Consider the following 19,312-nt stretch of genomic DNA (forward strand, 5'->3'; position numbering starts at 1 on the left):
GAGCCCAAACGTAATCATTGAGCGACCCTATCACAGGAAACACTGCTGTGTTTGTTCATGGTGGTGAATTCAGTTTGAACACATTTTAAAAACAAGTCAAGACATTATACCTGTATGAGTTTTGGCGACGAAGTGTAGGAACCATGCCAAAAGTTGTTTCTAGGAGTGTTGTCTGCTCTGACACGCGCGACCGTGAAGAATATGACGATGGAGAGAAACCCCTTCATGTTTACTACTGTCTGTGTGGCCAAATGGTGCTTGTATTGGGTGAGTTCGGCATACATTTTGATTATTTTGTTGGGCTTCCCATCAAATCGTCGTTGATTGATGTCGAAGAACGTGAAATCAATAATGTGCTCTTTCAAACACTTCGATTCGGCAGCACTAGCCTACTTTGTCCATCAGTTAAGGGAAACAGCTGCTTTGTTCAACAGGGAATTTTATATTAGTCTACTGGTGTCAGTTGTGCCAACCTTTTTTTAACGTGTTTCCACATCACCTGCCAGGTTTTTCTCCAATCATTCTCGAGCTTGAAATACTAGAGGTCATGTTCAACGAGGCGAGTTTGCCAACATACATCCTGCGGTCGGCGCGCCATATGCCTACTCTAGGCTACACGGAAAAGCTCTCAGCACACTCGCCGCCTTCTCCATAAATACTTCTTTGCTCTTTTCTTCTTGTCAGAAGCTATTATATCACAGACCTTGCACTAAAGTACGGAACTACCAGGTTCAACTTTACGTGATGAAGAGGGTGGAGGTTCTTTAAGCCTGCGTGTAACTCTTATCTTGATGTAAGAACAAATAAATCACAATTTGACTGTCAATTGCTGCCGCAGGCTGTCTGTTAACCATCACAGAAATCCAAGAGATTATACCTTTAAAGGGACACTTTTCGAGATTTGTAGTTGTTTATTTCCAGAATTCATGCTACCCATTCACTAATGTTACCTTTTTAATGAATACTTACCACCACCATCAAATTCTAAGTTTTCATTATGACTGGAAAAATTGCACTTTTCATTCATGAAAAGGGGGATCTTCTCCATGGTCCGCCATTTTGAATTTCCAAAAATAGCCATTTTTAGCTGCAAAAATGACTGTACTTGGACCATACTAGAAAATATTTGTTTAATACTTAGTAAACCTTCATGTAAATATCAAATTTGGCAATAGAGTTCTTCAGTAACGCGGAAGCATGTAGTAGATTGTAGTCTTTCATGTTAGCATTTAAGGACTTCCTGGTTCGTATCGGCTTCCGGCCTCCATTGGGAATGAATAGGGGTAAATTTCAAATAAGCTCCGAGTGCAAGCACGCGCTTAGCGAACCCCCGCAAACTGTCGAGGGTGTTAAAAATAGGCTGTAGGTATGACATGGTTGATCATTTTGTGTCAAACTTCGACATAAATACGATGTTGCGTCCATATGCTAAACCCGGAAGCTTTTGGCGACTACAGAAGCGGCGCCTGTATCTAACGGCATGTACGTGCGGAGGGTTGTACCCATGGCAACCAAAGGAAAGTATGTAGTTCGGAAGTTTTAATGATCAGAAAGGGGTTAGCAATATTGAATTATAATCGTCATGATTTAACATGTGAATACACCAACATGATGATACGATCCGTTCCACTAATGAGAAAGGGATGCGGGGACACGCTAATGTTCGTTGTTGCCGTGCAACTTATATTTTTGCCAAACCTGAATCTCTATGGCGTTTTGCAATGTAAAAAATCGCCATCGAACCGGAAGTCCAAACGCCGCATACAAGTTGACGTCAACGCTGAAGAGCTCTATAGGCAGCCCAATTTCAGTAAGCAGCATAGTTGCAGTACCTTTTTTGACCATTTCCTGCACAGTGTCCCTTTAATGGACTCAAGAAGGCCTAGTCCACTGCACCCTAAAAGTAAACACCGATATATATACTTATCAGAGAGATTTGTTTGTTCTAACACACACACACACACACACACACACACACACACACACACACACACACACACACACACACACACACACACACACACACACACACACACTAACACAACACAACAAGTATTTGAATTAGGCGAATTGCTGTGTGTGTGGGTGTGGACTAGCCAGCCATGCCATTTTGTCTTACAATGTCTAGAGTTACAAGAAGGAGGATGTTTGCCACCACAGAAAAGCTAGCAAATCTCAAAATGAAAATTCACGGAAACGCTTTAGAATAAGGTTCTTCTAATAAGCGTTTATAGTCACTAGTAAGCAGGTAGTAATACCCTTACAAGTGCCCAATAACATGCTTATTAACTTTGTTAACAGGCTTATTAACGTTGTTAACATCTGATGAGTAACTTTATTTGAGTAAAAGCATGAAAATCGGTACACACGGCAGCCATCTTGAAAATTTAGTTTTTTTCGCGACGCCTCCATATCTAGTATTAGTCAGCATATCAAGATGGATATGTGTACTGATTTAAATAATAAGACAAAAACCCCCCCCCCCCCACTATAAACACATAATGAGCAGCTTATAAGATGTTAACAAAGTTAATAAGCATGTTATTGGGCACTTGTAAGGATATTACTACCTGCTTACTAGTGACTATAAATGCTTATTAGAAGAACCTAATTCTAAAGCGTTTCCAAATTCACCAGTTGAATAATCAGCCCTGGCTCACAGTGCACATCTCATGTGGTGAGGGAATGAAATCACGTTGAAGATGTGTAAAAGGAGGCTTGACTAGTTTCCTGCTGAATATCATAGTATGGGGATAATTCTAGTTGTGATGAATTCAGACCAGACAAGGCCCAGTGCCAATGTTTTAAAAAAAAAAAAATTATGGACTCCCACAGCCAGAGGCATTGGGATACTGACAGTAGTGTTTTCAGGCAGCAGCCAGGTAGAACCAACCTCCTCTGGCTCAGCCAGTGCCATCAAATGTTTTTGAATGGACTTTGCAGCCAGAAGCATTGGAATACTGACAGGAGTGTTCTCTGGCAGCCGAACGAGCCAGCCTCCCTTGGTGTTCGGCAAACAAATTGTCTGGTAGACTGAGTTACCATTTTTGTTAGCGAACCCCCCATGCAACCTATACTTGGCAGGTGGTGGCAGTTGTAGATGGAAACAAAATTACTAGCAGCTTGGAGATTTAGGAGATCCACCTGACCTGAGAATAAAACTGTGTCATAATTGGTGAGAAAAAAGTGCAACCTAATTATAGGTGTGTAACTTTTAAAATAATGGGCATTGTCCTTTTAAAATAATGGGCATTGTCCCGCTGGCTTAGTTTTTTTTTAATTTATTTTTTTAACACCTCTTTGCCGCCTCATTTATCATGTCTGGGAGAGATTTTGCTCCTCTCACAGGGATGAAGACAAGTGTTGATAGTTTGCCAAACTGCCAGAGTGGAACCCAGAAAATCCCTATTGCTCTCGGCTCAAGAATCTTTGCCCCATAGTTCCTGACTCGTGCCTTCTATTTAATTCCCTTCTTAACATCTTGGAAAGTTCCATGTGCTTACACTTCATAACATCATGACTAAGCTTACTTGCTTCACACAGTTGCCATTCTCATCATATTTGATTTTTTTGCACCCAAACATTAGTCCGTCTCTTCACCAAATGGGCATAGAATGAATGTCTGTCTTTATTGTCATTTGGTACGTTTACATGAGGCATTTAAATCCGATTTAACTCACTTTAAATCTCATTAAAACTTAATTCCACTTTAAAAACATCATGTAAACACTTACCGAACAGGATTTAAGTTTATTCCGATTTAAACTTAAGTCCGATTAAAGTGGGTGGTTTATTCCTCTTTTAAATCCGATTAAACACGTTCCTCTGTCATGTAACCTTTTAATCAGAATTACAATAAATCCGGTCGTTCCACGCATGCTCGTTGACCACACGATGGCGCCAAGAGCCCGTGCTCTTTGTCAGTGAGAAAAAGATGGCGGCACTTCCTGTTGATTTTCACATGAAAGTTTTGCTTAATTTAAAGTCCCTAAGCGACTATAAATGTTGTGGCTTCCATATATTGATGTAAAAGTGCCCCACGAAGTAATTAAGCACAACAAAGTTACTCCACATCACCCTTTCACCAGTTCGTTTTTCTAAGCTAGGAGGGTGCTAACTAGCATTTGAAAGAACCAGACCCAAAGGGGATTTTACCAGCCTTGAGTCCACTGAGGGAATTAATTTTCGGGCTGAACATTAGCTTGTGTCCCAGTAGTTCCCCGGAGGTTTGGCGACCACGCCCCCACGCCTTATTTGGCTCACTCAGCACGTGCGTCCTCAGTCCAATGGCAATGCTTTATTTTCCCCAGACGTTTAATCGTATTTAAGTGAAATTGCCATGTATACACGTCGCAAAATAACTCTTAATCCGATCTACTTAAATCCGATCTATTAGATCCGATTCAAAAACATCATGTACACGTAGCAAATGTACAGGTACAACAAAATGTGTAAAGTGCAGGTGCTCCCCGTGCTTAAAAACAACATGAAACCATATGAAAAAACAATATCCACTAAAACGCTGAATAGAAAACTACAATAAATAACTAGAGCAACAGACACACACAAACCATACACAATGAATCACATAGTGAATGTCTTTAAAATAGAGAGGAATTCAAAAGGCCCCTTTCTCCTATTGTCAACCTGTGTATAGGCGTTTTCATCCAGTTATGCAAAACAGCAATTTCCATAGCCTCTTCAAGCATAATCAATATCTTCAGTCCCCAGACACAAACTAATTTTCTCGATTGTTTAAAACCCAATTTCCACATATTGTATTCAGAATAATCTACAAAATAGTATTGGCCCTTGGCCAGATACACTTTTCTTTTTTAATTAGCTTGTTTTTTTAATGAGTTAATTTTGGGTGGTTTGGTTTTAGAGTCTCATTATTAGGAATCGTATATTATCTATAGCCTAACTGACAGACCTAGTACAACAATATTAGGGCATATGATAGGTCTACAATTTGGTTCTGTGTTTTATTCATGTTCAGTTTTCCACCTCATCCAGAACCACTTGGCTCAGTTAAATTATCCATTCATCAAACATACTGATTCCAAGCGATTGCGCTACAAATTAAAAGGGCTAACAAGCTGATTATATGGTGAAAAACACTTAAATCGTGATCTTCTCTAATTGTGTACCAAATAGCAGTAATTGCGTGTGATTTCAATAGTCCTCATCACTGTCAGTGATGCAGCCTCTCACAGCATGAAAGAAGCCAGCTAAGAACACGATTGTACTTGTTCCTAAGCGCATTAGGTAATCTAGGATCTCAGATCTAGCAGCACTGTTTGTTTTTGGACACTCACACCAGCTGAAAATTATACTTTGATGACTAAAAACAAAAATATGTAGATTAACACATTGAGTGCCAGCCTTTGTTTGGAATTTGCATCAATTTTCAACATTTTTTCAACAGCCACAGAATAATTTGTGTTAGACCTACAGACACATGACACAGAATCTCAGTTTTCCATGGCTGAAAACCACCTCTACGTGCCCCCGTTCCCAACTTAACCCAAACTAAGTGATGGTTAGTTTAGCTCGTGGAAATGTTTTTTTCCCATGAAACATCTTCTCGAGTGTTAACTACTAATGACTCCTGCCAGGCTTTCTGTGTACAAAAACGTAGATACACTCACCCCAAGCTTCTTGCTGCTGCTGCTGCTGCTGCTATAGCGTGCTATTTTAGCTCAAATCTTCCATTTTCACACTTAACTTTTGAAAATGGATGAATTGAAGTCCTTCTGTCTAGAAGCAGCAACCACTGGCGAGATGGCTTGTTTTGATAAGGCAACAAGACTTGACGTGATGTGATCAGGAAGTGCATGATTTGATACTTTGGTGTAATAATAGTGTGATGTGATAAAATGCCCAGATGAAATATCCAAGTCCTGACTTTGTAGACGTTTTGACTTTGTAGATTTCATGATCTATGTCAGTTCTGTTCCATCACCAAAATCACACAGAAGTGTCTAGATTAGAAATTCAGTGAATTGTCAAAGAAGCATATTCATTGCTTGCACATTCATTACCAATTACTATTTAATGTATGGGCATTAGCTGTGGTTTAGCAAGGCACCTAACCTCACATTTCTCCAAAGACTAACAAATACCCTGTAAATAACTAAGTCGCTTTGGATAAAAGCACCATCTAAATGTAATGTAATGTAATGCAATAACACTGTTTTTTCCTCAGACTGCCAACTGGAGAAGTTGCCCATGAGGCCGAGAGATAAGGCCAGAGTCATAGACGCTGCCAAACACGCTCACAAGTTCTGCAATGTGGAGCAGGACGAGTGTGTGTACCTGAAAAGGTGTGTTGTTTGCGTGGTTCTGAGAACGTATCCTTCCAACTTGTCCATAATCATGCTCATTTTTTTAAAGTGTTTAGTATTGTATTGACAAATAATCAGTATTTCCCATAGGAAGAAGATATGTTAAAAAACGTCCATACCTCCACAAATGTAAAACTGTAACATTTTATACAAGTGGACCACTTTTGTCTTATGTGCCATATGTAAGCAAGCACCCACATGTCCATTGTTTATGTGTTGCACTATATGGAATGTGTATGTGTGTCTTACTCATATGTATGAGAAAAAGGGGTGTAAATAATATCGAAATGTATTGATATCATGATACATTCTGATTATTGAATCGAATTGCATCGTATCGTGGGGCATTCTTAAGTATCGAAAATAATCGAATTGCTGGCCCCTGCGCAATAACTTAATAGAAGTGGAAAAGTAATAGTGGAAAAAAAACAAATAAAATCGTATCATATTGTATCGTGGGGCATTCTTAAACATCGAAAATAATCGAATCCTATCACATGAAATAATAAGATATCAATATTGAATGGTATCGTCATGGAGGCTGTGATTTACACCCCTAATGAGAAATGGGTCACTTTTATAGTAGACATGTATAGACCATATATGAATCATCAGGTTTTTTTCAGTTAAAATAATACACCGTAATATGAATCTGGACTCTTTTTCCTTATGGCTTAAGCAGTCTGGATTCATATTCATAAACTGTAACCGGAAATAAAAGCTGCCAGTTAAGTTTAGGCATTTTCCTAGCTTAATGGCACCAGCGGATTTTGAAGATTGGCATCTATCAACTCATGTCTAACTTTTTCTTTCATTTTTTTGTCTGTTCCAGGCCAGACGGAATTGAGAGGCAGTACAGAAAGAAGTGTGGAAAGTAAGTCTAAGTAAAACTTGAAGGGGAAAAAAACATCTGACTTTGAGTGTTTTGAAGTGATAAGCCTTACAATTCTCAATATCCCCAATCTGTTCCACTGCAACTTATGAGCCTCCCATTGGCATTCAGTCTCAAGTCTAACTCTCACAAATGCCAACACCACAAATGATTTCTTGAGCTGGTCATTTGAATTCCAATGGAGTTGCATCTGTTCCACTTTATTTATTGCCGCATTTAAGCACACCGGTTCTGACAGAGTGCGGAGCACTGCTCGGCCAAACGCTCGATTCCACTGTTTTCACACCGGCGCAGATGTCTGTGGATGTCGCCTGAGGATTATGGGCAAGTTTTATTTTGGCGGAGCCACTCATTGATCATCCATGCTCTGCTGTGATAAAATTGACCATTGCACATGTTCATTGTCAATAGCACATCTGCGCCAGTGTGCGCAGGTAATCGAAATTGTCAGAACTGATAGTGCTCTGCATTGCTGTTGGAATCTGTGTGCGGAGGGCCTAACAGTGCCACATATCCCAGACTCAGACAGAAAAAGCCCTGCCACATATTTGCTTCAGCCAATTCAATGAACCAGCTGATCCTAATTAATTTACTACACCCCATCAGCCAGGTTGAGGAGCTAATTTGTGAAATGTGTTAGCAGCACAGGCAGAAGGAATATCTGGCATGACTTCAACATTCCCAATCTATTTTGTCCACCCCTGGCACCATATCCGCAACCTCTAATCCACTTGGTTCTTGTTGAGAAGTGTTGGATCTAAAATACACAGTAAGTTTAAATGATAGGCATGCACGCTCTGGAAGAAAGGAGTAGTTGCTTTTGATGTATGCCCAATTAAAAGTAATCAAATGAAGTGCAAAAGACTCCTTTTCTTCCTTCTTCTAAAAGTCCAATTAACACTTTTTGTACACTGAGGACTGTTTCATGGCAAAACGTGTCTGTGTAATCTGGTCATGGTGCATTAAAGTCTTTAGTGAAAAGAATTAGCTAGAGAGTGCTGTCTTCTCCACTTCACCTGGCTCTGAAATATAGATTGAAATAAGGCCAAGAAGTTTGTGAAAGTAGAGGAAAGACTGCTGTCCTTTGGTACTAGTGGGTAGGTGCAGGTGTTCTGGCATAGCTTTGTTCACTTCACACCTCTGCTTCTGAGCTTGCAATATTTGTTAAAGTCTTTCAGTTTGTGCTTGGAGTTGGCTCTGAGGGAGCTAACCTCTGGAGAAGGTCAGATTACTCTCTCCCGTCCTTTTCTGGTCCTCCTGTCCTCTCGCCTCAGTGTTAAAGGTGCTCTGGGGAATATTTTTAGTAGTTTATATCCAGAATTCATGCTGCCTATTCACAAATGTTACCTTTTTCATGAATACTTAACCCCACCATCACATTCTAAATATTCATTCATTATTACTGGGAAAATTCATGCATGAAAAGGGGGATCTTCTCCATGGTCCGACATTTTTTTAATTCCCAGAAATAGATATTTTTAGCTTCAAAACTTATTGTAAAGACAGAAATGACCAAATTTGGCAATAGACACCGCAGTTTAGCATAGTTGCAATACCTACTCTGGCCACCATCCTACACAGTGCAACTTTAAGGCGATGATGCAGAAGTTCTGTCATTGTCTCTGCTTGTAGCTTACTGCAAGTCAGATGAAAGAGTGGTCAGATTGAAACTCAGCAACATTTGCTACTATTTTGTAGATGTGGTTTAAGCCATAGAAGAACTTAATTTACAAGGCAACTTTGTCAGAACAATGCTCACAAAGCACAGTATGATTCAGTGTTTCAAGGTTGGCAACCCTAGCATAAACCCAATACAACTTTGCTACTGAGCACCTCAGATATGTGAGGTGCTGGTTACACATTCAGTATATGGACACAGATATTTTTAAATGAGGATATTTTTTATCCGTTACAATGTAAAAGCGACATGTGGATGAAAATAAAAGGAGAGGCCCAAACCAATGTGTTTTCAAAAATATCCATACACATGTAAACAGCTTCTAAGTCGACCGTGTGTAATTATGCATCCATCCTTCCCTCTTCAGGTGTGGGCTGCTGCTCTTCTACCAGCACCTGCTGAAGAACACCCCGGCCACGTTCATAGTGGACGGGGCCGTGGTCAAGTTCGGCCAAGGGTTCGGGAGCACCAACGTCTACAGCCAGAAAACCGAGGCTCCTAAGAAAGTCAGGGTAAGAGGAAGGAGCCCATTCTATTTTACCAGTGTTAACGTTGATCTCTGGTGTGGTGTCAGATTGAACTGTAGTAAAATGTATAAATATGGTGCATTGCAAATCTGTGTGCTATTACATTGTTGGGAATGACTTGTTGCTGCGCAATATATCCAATTTATATCGCTATTAATATCAATGTTGTCAAACAATATCAAATTTCATAATATTGAGTTGAACATTTTTCAACATTTTTCATTTGTTCATATGACGCTATGTGCAATACATTCCCATCCACTTGAGCCATTGCGAGCACAGAGCAGACTTGCTATCCAACACTCATGCAGAACACCACTTTGTGTTTCTCTATGGCTCTTCACACACGGTGCTGTAGGGAGGGAAGATTGTGAATTGTTTGGCACAATTGTTTTTCTTTTAAAAATGAAAATCGTTCAAACGTTCAAACCATTTTAAACTTGACTATCTTTGAGAGATGCTTGGCTGATGCTGGGTGATGTGTAATAGCTGTGTGTAAAATGTGAGTTTCCAATATTTGACCATTTCCACGCGTTTGCATCATCTCTTCAGTCCCTAGTGTTTCACAACAGTATGGGTGCATAAATGTTTTATGGGTGTTTCTAGGGCAACGGTTCCCAAACTGTCCAGGACAGGGACCCCCATATACTGGTAGATTCAAGCCAAGGCCCCCCTGGCATGGGCTATTGCCACACACTATTTTTTTCTGTGCTGCCTCTTTCACAACTCGAGTTGGTGCATCCAAAAACCAATCCAACGACCACAGGAAATATTATGACCACATTGTAAAGAAGAAAAGGATAACACAATCACTATAGATCCTTAATTTAGTTATTTATTTTGTCTTGCTATACTTTTCCTTCCTTCCTTCTCCCCCAGTATCCCTAGCCCCCCTCATGGGTCTCCGCCCCCCACTTTGACAACCACTGTTTTAGGGTTTCTTTCCATTATCTTAACTCCTGTCCTCCCCTGTGCTTGTGGCATTTTGATGACGTAGCAAGATGTCATTGACGACAGCAAGATGTCATTGACGTAGCAAGATGTCATTGACGACAGAAGTTTAATGCAATATATCTCAAAAGCACAATTTTAAAGGTAGTTTTCTCATTTGCAATCAGTGTGTTGAATGGGAAAAAAGTTGTTGTGGCGATAATGGAATGTACCCTATGAGTTTCTTCTGTCTCTGCCCTTTAGGTGATGATGACCAAGCGCACCAAGGACATGGGCAAATTCAGCTCCGTGACTGTGTCCACTATTGATGAGGAGGAGGAAGAGATTGAGGCGGTGAGTGTGCGCACACACACACACACACACACACACACACACACACACACACACACACACACACACACACACACACACACACACACACACACACACACATCCCAATGTCCCAATGTCCCAATCATAATTATGTGTCATGCCGCTTATAAACTCTGACAGTTGTGGGAGTATTGAAGCGGTGTACAGACGCACAGGAGTTTTAGGCAGATATCTTTGACTTTCTCTCACCTTTCTCTCACTTAAGAGGTACATCTGTCAACTGTTGCTTTTAAATCTGTCAGCTGTTCTTTTTTTTCCTTATCTGCCTTTTTAACCCCCATCATCTGGATATATTGGGAGTCATTCCCCACAGTACTGACAGCCTAATTGGCCCTGTTGTGTCGGCAAGGAATTATCCTCTAACCTCAGCCTTAAATTACTCATTTTTATTTTTATTTCTCCTTTATTTAACTAGGGTAGTCAAATTGAGGCAGTTGCCTCTTTTGCAAGTGGGCCCAAGCCAAGCAAAGAGCCCACTTGAAAAATGTGACTCTCTCGACCACTTTTGCGTTTTGCTGCGAGAAATTGTTACTTGCAACAATGTCTCACATGGGTATATTATTGTGTGTCATGACCAGTGTTGGGGGTAACGTGTTACTAAGTAACGTCGTTACGTAATTTAATTACTTTTGGCAGTAACTTAGGAACGTAACGCATCACTCTTCAAATTTCAGTAACGTAATTACAGTTACTGCACTGCTGTAACGGTCGTTACTCGTTATTTGAGCCTTTAAATCATCTTCAGGTTTGCTGATATTAGTTCTAGATGCGCAAGCTCTCTGTCTGAGCTGTTTTTCCCTCCAGCCCTTCTCGAGCTCTCGGGTGTGGGTGTGGGTGTGTGAGAGCGTGCGCACGCAGACTGATGTTCCTTCCTCGTGCATGCAAGGTCTTTCACTGGGACTTTCATGAGCCCGTTGTGCTGTGATGTGCTTAACATATACTACAATACTTGGAGTTCCACCATCATTTTTTTTCTAACATTACGGCAGGTAAAGTGAAAGTGATTCGCTGTACAGTTAAATCTACAGTCATTCCGAGTCCACCGTTACGCAAATGCGTGAATGAAACAGCTATACCCATCGCAAATGCCATGGCTTCTGTTGTGCTCACTGATGACATATTGGTTAGATACAATGCAAAAAAAACTGTTTGGGTAGCTCCGTCAGCAGCAGCAGCAGCCAGCGCGAATCAAGTAATTAGGAATAACGTGAGAACAACAGCGCAAGCAACACTGAGGCCACGTTCTTCAGGCTATTCAAATGTGCCTGATCACACCGTCTTCCAGCACGAACGGATTCTGCATTCCATAGAATCCTTAATAATAATGTTGATGCATACAATCCAAGGTCGTTTTTAATCAGGAAACTGAAAGAGTAGCTAAGCTGCAAAATCGAGGAGAGGAAATATGTAAGCCTAGGGTGTCCTTACCTACAACATTTCTGTTTGGTACGGCCACCTCAGCCTACTCATTTTGCTTTCATTCAGTGAGACCAAAGGCAATTTTCATGCTGAAATGACAATAAAAGACTATTCTATTTTATTCTATTCTATTCTATGGCGTAATGTTAGACTAGATTCAAATGTAGGCTTTTGACACTGTTATAAATAGGGCTACAGGGCAATCATGAAATGCATTTTGGATTTGAGAATGACAATAGGCCTAGGCCCTATATGAGGGATTCCATAGAGGTACAGTTTGCACATATTGAAATATTAGGCCATTTACACAGCCGGCCTACAACCTGGGGAAGCAGGTGTATTATGAGTTGTACCACTACACTGGTTAAAATCCCTTTTCCCGCGTAAAGTAAAGTAATAAGTAACTAGTTACTTTTTAAATTGAGTAGTAAGTAAAGTAATTCAATTACAATTGAAAGCAGCAACTAAAGAAAAGTAACTAATTACTTTAAAAAAGTAATTTACCCAACACTGGTCATGACACATGATTTTAAATCTAACATTTACATTTGTATTGACTATTGGTAGTCTTGGAGTCTTGGATGAAAAAAAAAAACGTAAAAAACTTGACAGACATGTTGATGGGTGCGTTAGTACACACAAGTTAAAAAGGTTTATGACGGCAGACTAAATAATTTGTTTACCTTTTACTTGACGCCGCCGACAGTGTCATAACAGTGTCAAAACAATGTCATGAGTCATGAACTCATAAACATGATGGCAATGTCAAGCGTTTTATGGTCATGATAAGTTGGCATTGTTAGGGCTGTCTTTACCAAACCTGAATGTCACTTAATGACAGTCATAGTGTCTATAACAGGGATGTCAAACTCAGCCCCGGGGACCAAATCTGGCCCGCGGAGCCATTTTATTCGGCCCGCGAGATCATTTCAAATGTGTTTTGCAGTTGTCCCACATATACCATTACTGTATAGTGTAACAAGACTTAAAGATGAGATTTGGTGTGTCACAGGGTGTGCAGATACATTTGAACTGCCAAATATGATGGGAAAGGGTGTGTGTGAAATTTGACTATGAGTATGAAGTGCATGTATGTATAATTTTAGTCCAGTTTTCAAAATAGTTAAATGTTGAATTCGGCCCGCGACTTTTCCATGTTTTGATTTTGGCCCTCAGTCAATTTGAGTTTGACACCCCTGGTCTATAACATTGACATAATTTCTATGACACATGCATGACTGCGTCATGACACTGTTATGTTGTACATATGACACCGACGTAAGTGTTAATTTTAAGACCAAAGAGTTGCCTGTTCTGCCTACATTAACTCATACAGTGGCGAGGACGACACAAGATTCAACCCAACAATTAACTGATTTTATTTCTCAAATACAATTACATTTACATTTACAACGTCCTCTTTTTACCTCATGGTGCAACTCCTCCGCATACATGTAATGCGGGCACACTTTCTTATAAAACGCTTACTTGCTCATGACGACTCTGGGGTAATTTGACATTGCTTAAAATTATTCCTAATTTTTTGAGGGAGGGCGGTTTCTGGGTGGCGAATGTTTGGTGCTCGACACTCTTAATTTGCGGCGGGCATCACTGAAGCAGATGATTGTGGGATACCAATCAAGCCCCACTGTTCAAGGCGGCTGGTGAAGTGCCTATCGAAAAATTACTCATCTTTTGGCTGCGGCTTACAATCTCTGATTGCCTGCCTCCCTTTCCATGCCACTCCTCAAGCACTGCACCACACACAAACATTCACTCTCCCCCACTCTCTCGCTCTTCCTCTCTCTCTCTCTCTCTCTCTCTCTCTCTCTCTCTCTCTCTCTCTCTCTCTCTCTCTCTCTCTCTCTCTCTCCATTCGTCTATCTCTCTGTGTCACACAGACACTCTGTCTATGCATTTCTCTCAAAAACGCAGTCACTGTACACATGTACAAACTCTTTCTCTCTCCATCCATCTCTCTCTCTCTCTCTCTCTCTCTCTCTCTCTCTCTCGCACACACTCACACACACACACACTCACGCACACACGCACACACGCACACACTCACTCACACACTCACACACACACACACACACACACACACACACACACACACACACACACACACACACAAACACAATTCCTCGTTGTGAGTTTGAGTTTGCGCAGACCTCCGTTTCATGAGGGGGAGAGACTAGAGGTGCTCCGATCACCATTTTTTGGCCCGATCACCGATACCGATCACCAAAAATCTTTATCTGCCGATCACCGATCATTGCCGATCACAGAAATTATTTCCTATTTTTTTAATAGCCTATTAATTATCCTTATTGAATACCATTTCTGCCCATAAACCAATCAATCTTAATTAGCACATGTTGCTTTCACAATGTAGGCCTATTATTATTATTATTATTATTATTATTATTATTATTATTATTATTATCTTTCAGGTCTTTCAGACTAGTGTTGGTAATATAGCCTACAAGTAAGTCTACAGTATTAATCAATTTATAAGTAATTGTATATAATTACTAAACTATTTAAGATTGAATTGAAACTGAAACATTACATCAGTTTATAAGTTATTGCATATAATTACTAAACTATTTAAGATTGAATTGAAGCTCAGACACCTGGATCTCTGTCTCTCGTCTTCTGCATACGAGAAAAAAACCCTGTCGCTTTAAATGAGCAGCCTTGTGAGGAGAGCCCCTCCCCTCTCTGTCACTCACTGTCCACAGCTGCAGTGCTCCGCGACCGTTCTGCTCTCTCCCTCTCACCTCACCTGTCGCCGTTTGGCGTTTCAGCGACTATCAAACTAATCGACTGACTGTCAATTACAACTTTGAAAACAATAACGTTGGCATGCTTGTGCGGACAACGTGAACTTGTCGCGTGCTGACCGAGGCAACTACACAGGTTATAACGTAAAATGGCTAACGGGCGAGAAGTAGTCTATCGCAAATTACATTGTGACTGAAACACTTGAGATTCTACATACACAAAACAAGAAAAAAAACTTCACTTGAAAGAACAGGCAACACGCACAACACAGCGTGTCTGCGAGGAAAGCTCTTTCTCTGTAACACTGTCATAGAATGTAGAATTCCCTGCACACAGACTCATTGAGTTTCACCGTCCACTCTCCCTAGTTGCTGTTTGGTGTTGCAGCGACTACAAACTAATGACCTGGCTGTCCATTAGGCTACAACTTTAAAAACAATACAGTTGATGATTGTTTTGGAAACGTTTAGTTGTTGCGTGCTGACAGGCTGTAACTCAAAATAGCGAACATGGCGAGACTGACACGTCATTCGCAAATTACAAGCGTCATGTAGGCCTAAACGGCGCATGGATCGGAAAATCAGATATGATTATAGCCTAAATGGTGAAAATGAAGGAGCGAATTCCAAAAAGTTAAAGACAAGTAAATATGCCTTATTTTGGTGCAGCAGCTGTGCAGAGCCAGCACCTAGGCTACATGCAGGCAGCGCCAGGTGTAAAGGCGAAATGGTTGCGTGAGGAATTTAATATCTCTGGATCGGTTTTTTGATCTGCATGTTTTTCCGATCACCGATCAGGCTATTTTTGGCCATTATCGGCCGATCATGATCGGCTGCCGAGCAATCGGAGCACCTCTAGGAGAGACAATGCGGTAAGACCCGTACCCCCCCCTGGGATGAGATGAGAACTTATTTTACTCAGTTTCAGGAGTTTGGTGGGCTTTTTGGGCACCCCTGCAGAAACCTTCTCATGAATACTTGATGAGCCTTTGTGTACTTGTATTTCCCAGCCTGGTATGTGTCACCAAGTGTGCTGCACCCCCACCAACGCTAAGGTCTGTCTTACAGATACTTTTTTTTTAGGCGTGCTGCAGCATTCGGTTCAACTTTGGTGAAACTGATTGGATGGGTTTGCCTTAGATTGAGGTGGTACTGTATATCTAACACGTGTGTGCAGTGGCCAGTGTAAAATTCTCAATGTATGGGGGGAGAGGTGGGCACACGGACACTGTAGAAGTAGCAGGAAGTGTGCACACGCAGACGCACGCACACGCGCACACACACACACACACACACACACAGGTTTCCATACATTATAAACAGTTACAAATGAAGTTGTGGTGTGTGTTTTTGCTTTGAATAATTTCTGTATTGGTCTGCAGAGGGAGATTGCGGACTCGTATGCCCAGAACGCCAAGGTCATCGAGAAACAGCTGGAGAGGAAAGGCATGAGCAAGAGAAGACTGCAGGAGCTGGTTAGTTATTGAATCACGGACACATGTACACACACACACACACACACACACACACACACACACACACACACACACACACACACACACACACACACACAAACCACCCACAGTAGTTGTTCAAATTGGAAAAAAATAGACACACAAACACCATCTCAGTCTAGTTCTGATCAATAAAGTGTTTGGCATCTTGACTTTTTCTAGATATAATGCAGACTGAGTCTGCCCTGAAGGTGTTCCAGTTCTGCCACCCAAATTGATTTTTTTAAGTGTTACGAATTCAGTTGAGAGTGCTATTCAAGGTTATGCATTGGGTTATGAAAGGGAAATGAAATGAAATTTTGACAGGCACCAAGCAACATAAAAGTTTTGCTCACGAAAACCTTTTAAACACTGCAAGTGGGAACTGAGGCTCGGCTTGATGGCTACACAATGCTGAGGAACCGGACTACATGAGGAATTAATTAGCTGAGGACTTTTTAATTGGAATGTTCCTCCCTCACATGTCTTGACTAATAACACCAAAAAAACAAAAGTTAGCTTAATCCCCCTCACCAGAGCCTTTGTGTGTCTGTAGTCTATACATCAGGTCAAACAGCATTCAAGTACATTTGAGATGAGTGTCATTGCAAGACCAACAAACATGGGCATATTATTGAAAGGGAGGGGTTTTTTTTACATGTGAAGGGTACAGTATGTCAAATTTACAGCTGCTGCTTCTTTCGCCAACTTCTAAATTTAAAAAAAATATATTTATCAGCTTAAGTAAACCGCAGATTGAACTCTTAAAGTTAATGTCATTGTTACTTTTTGAATCACCATGTTCACATTAGTCATGGGAATTTTTGCCAAAACCACTATTCTAAAATCAATTACAGTATGACTATCGAAATATTATTCTAAACTCACCTCTGAGTAAGCAGTCAACTAATTAATCTTTAGTCAACACTTGCACTAATCGGCCGGGATGTCACAGTCGCGCTCACTATTTAGGTCTGCTTTATTTGACATAGTTTGTACTAAACTGCATTGTCATTTAATAAAGTAAGTGAGGCTCATACACAAATTGGGCCTGCCTTTTTGTGGCTTTAAGTGACATAGGACTAAAATGATATTCGAAATAACTCAGAAAATAATGCCTCATCCCTAGTTCACATGTAGACATGGTGTTAAAGTAAATAATAAGGAGATAAATCTCCTTATAAAGAGGGAATTTTTCTCCCATTTATGTCCAATTTTACAGCTGCCAGTGCAAAGTTTGTTTTAAGACTGTTTTGATCAAAACTAGTTAGGGAGGTAATTTGGAATAATGCTCCAGTTCCATTTCCACTTCCCCAGGACACCAAGCACCCAATAGATGGATAACTACATGGGTTTTCGGACATGGCTAAAGCATTAGTGCATAGGGAATAATCCTTGCTAAAGGAAGGCTGCAAAAAAACAAGTGATAGCCAGTTTTGATGAAAATGGTCTAAAATTACAATTTTCACCTATTTTCCCAAAATGCACATTTACTTCTATTCATAATGTCAAGCCCATTGTGCCACCCTTTAGCATTGATCAAATTTGCTAAGATTTTTCAAGGAAGAACAATACTGCAAAAGCAAGAGATGGCTTTTCAAAAGTTGGGGCGTTTGATGCACTCTAGTGTGGAGAGCTGTATCGAAAACAAGTGCACTGCAAGTTTATCGATTTCTTTTGTCCCCTTCTGTTGTTTTTGTCTATTGTGTTCTGGTATGTGCTGGGCTGAGTGGATGGATGTTGGTGGGGGCTGATGATACTCTTGTTGCCCTCTGTCCTTGTTTATATATTCATTGTCCCCATCCAAGCCCTGCTCTTTAGCCTCTGTCTCACCACAGTTGTTTGTAAAAAAATCTGTGGAACTCCCTGAGCTCAGTTTGTCTAGTGGTGTAATTTTTTTTTCTTCCCCTCCACAGGCGGAACTGGAAGCAAAGAAGGCGAAAATGAAGGGAACTCTCATTGATAACCAGTTCAAGTAGAGTGTGTGCGTGCGTGTATTTGCGTGACAGCGTGTATGTATTTTCATACATAAGTGTTTTTGTTTCCCTCCCTGAAAAAGACAAAGGGGTTTTTCTAAGAATGTTTAGTTTTAAAAAAAATGAGGACTCCAGGCTGTCATTAGATGATTTACTACTACATCAAGGTTAACTCCAGCAGGTTTCCTACAGAGCCACCACCTTGGAACACCCCCAGGTCTGTCATGCTAAACTGCCCTAGCAGCATAATGGTAAAAATAAAATCAGCAACTTGTATAGAACAGCACATGAAGGTTGTACTGTGCTCTTATTGTTGGGCTTTTCTATAAAATGGGATTTGTATCGTCAAAACAGCAAAAAATGATGCAGTATGGTGTTAGACATGTATATATTTTTTTATTTTTCACAATGATTCATAACAATGGACAGTTCCTTGTTTTTATGTGTCTTAATAAAAATCCTTGCCCAAGTGTATTCCTTTTGTTCAAGTGTAGTTCGTCTAGTCAGGACAATTCAAATTTCAAGCTCCAAGCAAATAGGAATGCAGATACCTACTTCACCAACAGCATTCATATCATTCATAATAGTAAAAAAAGAAGGTAGTAGCGGGTACAGTGTTCTCCATTGGTCATATATATTTTAAGAAGCGCAGGCTAGCAGGCTACTTACAGTATGGCTAACCTGGAGGATCTCTGTTGGAGACAGAGTAAGGTTGGAATCTCTATTCTATAGTATCTCTTGTGGGGAAGATTTTAACAGCTGTCAATCAATCATCCCCCTTTGTCACTGTCAACCTGGTTAGGGGTGTGTCATGTTATATGCATGAGGAAGACATGCTACTGTTACTGCTGACTGTAATTGGTATGGGGGT

The 19,312-nt window shown here is 40.6% G+C and overlaps 1 protein-coding gene across 1 annotated transcript; it reads left to right on the top strand.

The window, feature by feature from the left end:
- steep1 (STING1 ER exit protein 1) lies at window positions 1–18,915 on the top strand. The gene is made up of 7 exons (XM_063202417.1): window positions 1–267; window positions 6,209–6,326; window positions 7,180–7,221; window positions 9,285–9,429; window positions 10,639–10,728; window positions 16,355–16,447; window positions 18,382–18,915. The coding sequence occupies exons 1-7, from the start codon at window positions 144–146 to the stop codon at window positions 18,442–18,444; spliced, it is 675 nt and encodes a 224-aa protein (XP_063058487.1). The 5' UTR covers window positions 1–143; the 3' UTR covers window positions 18,445–18,915.
- The last annotated feature ends 397 nt before the right edge of the window (window positions 18,916–19,312 follow it).

This window comes from Engraulis encrasicolus, chromosome 7 (genome assembly GCF_034702125.1).
Source record: "Engraulis encrasicolus isolate BLACKSEA-1 chromosome 7, IST_EnEncr_1.0, whole genome shotgun sequence".
NCBI classification, from domain to species: domain Eukaryota; kingdom Metazoa; phylum Chordata; class Actinopteri; order Clupeiformes; family Engraulidae; genus Engraulis; species Engraulis encrasicolus.

What these genes read in the sequence shown, in the direction of transcription:
- steep1 (XM_063202417.1), top strand. Translation starts at nt 144, where the DNA reads ATGCCAAAAGTTGTTTCTAGGAGTGTTGTCTGCTCTGACACGCGCGAC. An exon ending in AGGAGGAAGAGATTGAGGCG is followed by an intron (nt 10,729 to 16,354) that starts GTGAGTGTGCGC and finishes ATTGGTCTGCAG; the next exon opens with AGGGAGATTGCGGACTCGTA. An exon ending in AGAGAAGACTGCAGGAGCTG is followed by an intron (nt 16,448 to 18,381) that starts GTTAGTTATTGA and finishes TCCCCTCCACAG; the next exon opens with GCGGAACTGGAAGCAAAGAA.